The 2,719-nt window shown below is 52.4% G+C and overlaps 1 protein-coding gene across 1 annotated transcript; it reads right to left on the reverse strand.

Annotated features, from left to right (window-relative positions):
- Positions 1 to 1,338, reverse strand: FIESC28_11621 (uncharacterized protein; the record flags this gene model as incomplete). The annotated part of the gene is made up of 2 exons (XM_031165741.1): positions 1 to 921; positions 1,027 to 1,338. The coding sequence occupies 2 exons, from the start codon at positions 1,336 to 1,338 to the stop codon at positions 1 to 3; spliced, it is 1,233 nt and encodes a 410-aa protein (XP_031010201.1).
- Positions 1,339 to 2,719: the final 1,381 nt, after the last annotated feature.

Below are 2,719 nucleotides of genomic sequence, written 5' to 3' on the forward strand. Positions count from 1 at the left end.
TCACAGAACTCGCACCTCAGGAGCTGGCTGAGGTGACTTGTTGAAACTCTTCATGGGCTCGAGACCCCATCGGCCAAACATGGCCGCATCTTCATCCCAGCCGTTACACTCAGTCGTGAGCATCTTTTCGCCTGTGAAGATGGCGTTCGCGCCAGCCATGAAGCAAAGCGCTTGTTTCTCCTCTGACATGGTCTTGCGACCTGCTGCAATGCGGATGATGGTCGAGGGCATGATGATGCGGGCCGTGGCGATAGTGCGCAGCATGCTTGTGAACTCGACCATGGGTCTATCACCAAGTGGCGTACCCTTGATAGGAACCAGGGCGTTGACAGGGAAGCTCTCCGGGTGACTTGGAAGCGTCGAAACAGTGTGAAGCAAACCAACGCGATCTTCACTGGTCTCTCCAAGACCCAAAATTCCACCAGAGCAAACATTGATGCCAGCATCGCGAACATGGCTCAGCGTCTGCAACCGCTCATCGTAGCTGCGCGTCGTGATAACATTCGGGTAAAACTCTCGACTAGTGTCGACGTTGTGGTTGTACGCCGTGAGACCCGCCGCCTTGAGCTCCTTTGCCTGCTCAGCGTCGATCATCCCCAACGTTACGCAAACCTCCATGCCCATACCCTTGACGCCTTCCACCATGGCCTTGATGTTCTTGAGGCTGTTTTTGCGTCCGCGCATGTCTCGCCACGCGGCGCCCATGCAGAAGCGAGTGCTTCCTTTCTCTTTAGCTGTTCGCGCGGCTGCGAGGACGCTCTCGACGCTCTCGACTCGTTTGGCTGGGACTTTGGTGCCTTCTTGGTAACGGGTGGATTGGGCGCAGTACGAGCAGTCTTCGGTGCAACCGCCGGTTTTGATGTTCATCAGGGTGCAGAGTTGCACTTCGGCTGGGTTATGCCATCGACGGTGTACAGTGCTCTATGGCTGGTATCAGTCATGGTCTACCATGATTCGAGTCGGATTGATGCACAATGGCAGCATCGAAATCTCAAAAAGCCAACAATTGAGCGATGGGTTACTTACAGCTTGGTACGCCAGCTCAAGAACAGGTTGATAATAAATAGCAGCGATCTCATCCTTCGTCCAATCATGTCGAACCTGCGTCGACGAAACAGCCTCCCTCAGAATCTGCTTCCTCTTCTCAGCCCTCTGCTTCTCAACAGCATCATTAGCTCCCGCGGGAGGAGGAGGCGGCTGCGAGGTCTGAGGATGGTAGTCAACAACAGTTGACATAGCCCGGGAATGCTGCCATCTCGCCGAAGCGGGGATGGATAGTCGGCTACTGAGAGTGGCCTGTCGAAGGGCCCTTAAAGGAAGAGGTGCACTGGGCTTCATTGTGAAAGATGTAAAAGGAGTGAGAAAAGAGAATGTGAGATGAAAGAAGAATGCGCGAATTGGATGAAGAGGGACAGGAGCTCGATGTTGAGTAACTCGCAGCCGCACACTAAACCAAGAGAAGACATACATACAACTACAACACCACGTTCACAACTTCCGCGTAATAAACCAGTTCCTGTTGGCGAGCTCTACAGCTACGCCTCATCAGGGTAGCCACCCCACGTCTGGGTTCGGTCAGTCTCCGGCGTAAATTAGCAGTCAACATCTGCAGTAGCTACGGGCTATAGCTCCCAACTGAGTTTCACATCTCCTTGGGGATATGCACCCTTGTTCGTGGTAGTCTCGGCTTCTCGGGGAGCTCTACTTTATCCCTAAATACCATCGCAATCCGTTGTAAACCGCGGGTCCACTGCCTGGGAATCTGACGATGATCTTCGCAGCGGGGAAACAGTCATGTCCTTAAGGGTAAGTAATATGAGAGCAGGCATAGCTTTACACAGATCTAATATAAGTGACTGAACCATACTCAACACTCTATTTCCCTCAGAGCCTCCATCTCGGCCCGCCGCGGGATGACCTTCTTCTTCCCTTTTGTTGAAAGCTTGAACAAGACCCCTGATGTTAATCCGGCATTTCTCGTTGGCTCGCTAAGGTGGAATTCATTTTTTGGTTGAGAAGATGGGGCCGTCGGTAGTCGACAAGTAAGAAGGCACCGTGGTATTCGGCCCCCGGCTGCCCGGCTTAGCTACCGTGATTTGAGCGGCATTTAATTACGGGGGTATGGCGTAATCGTGGGGTTGGAAGCTATTTTGTTGATATTGGTCAATTCAGCTTTGAATATCATCAAGCTTGTCATTCCTGTTGTGTCCTATACTACGCAGCTGTGTATTGAAGTTCCATATGTATTCATAGTCACATTATCGCCCTCATTCTATCCAAAGACGCCATACTACATATCCATATGTACCTGGCTATATCCAATAAAGCCATCCATGAATCCATGTTGAAAATGCTCATTATATCACTTTCCAGCTCCGACGCCCGGTGCAGGTACGGGTCTAAGAAACAAGTTAACATCCCAGCTTAGGGATAAGCCGGTTCAGCGTACCGTCTTCCTGACCCTGCGAGAGGACTCGTCCCCCGCTCATCAGGTGGTAGGCGTTTATCCCATCTCTTCCTCTCAGATCGTGGGTCCCATCCGGGGTAGTCGCGTCTACGCTCGGCGTCTGCGTGGCTGCTAGTACGTCGTTCCATATCTGGTCGGCGCAGGTACCGGTCACGTCGCTCCTCCTCTCGTTCTCGGTCAAGTTCCCGTTGTCGACCCCTGTCACGAATACGTTCTCGTTCTCGTTCACGGTCCCTCTCTCTATCGCGATCT

The sequence above is a fragment of the Fusarium coffeatum genome (assembly GCF_003316985.1).
Source record: "Fusarium coffeatum strain FIESC_28 chromosome Unknown BRIP53273_contig_444, whole genome shotgun sequence".
Taxonomy (NCBI): domain Eukaryota; kingdom Fungi; phylum Ascomycota; class Sordariomycetes; order Hypocreales; family Nectriaceae; genus Fusarium; species Fusarium coffeatum.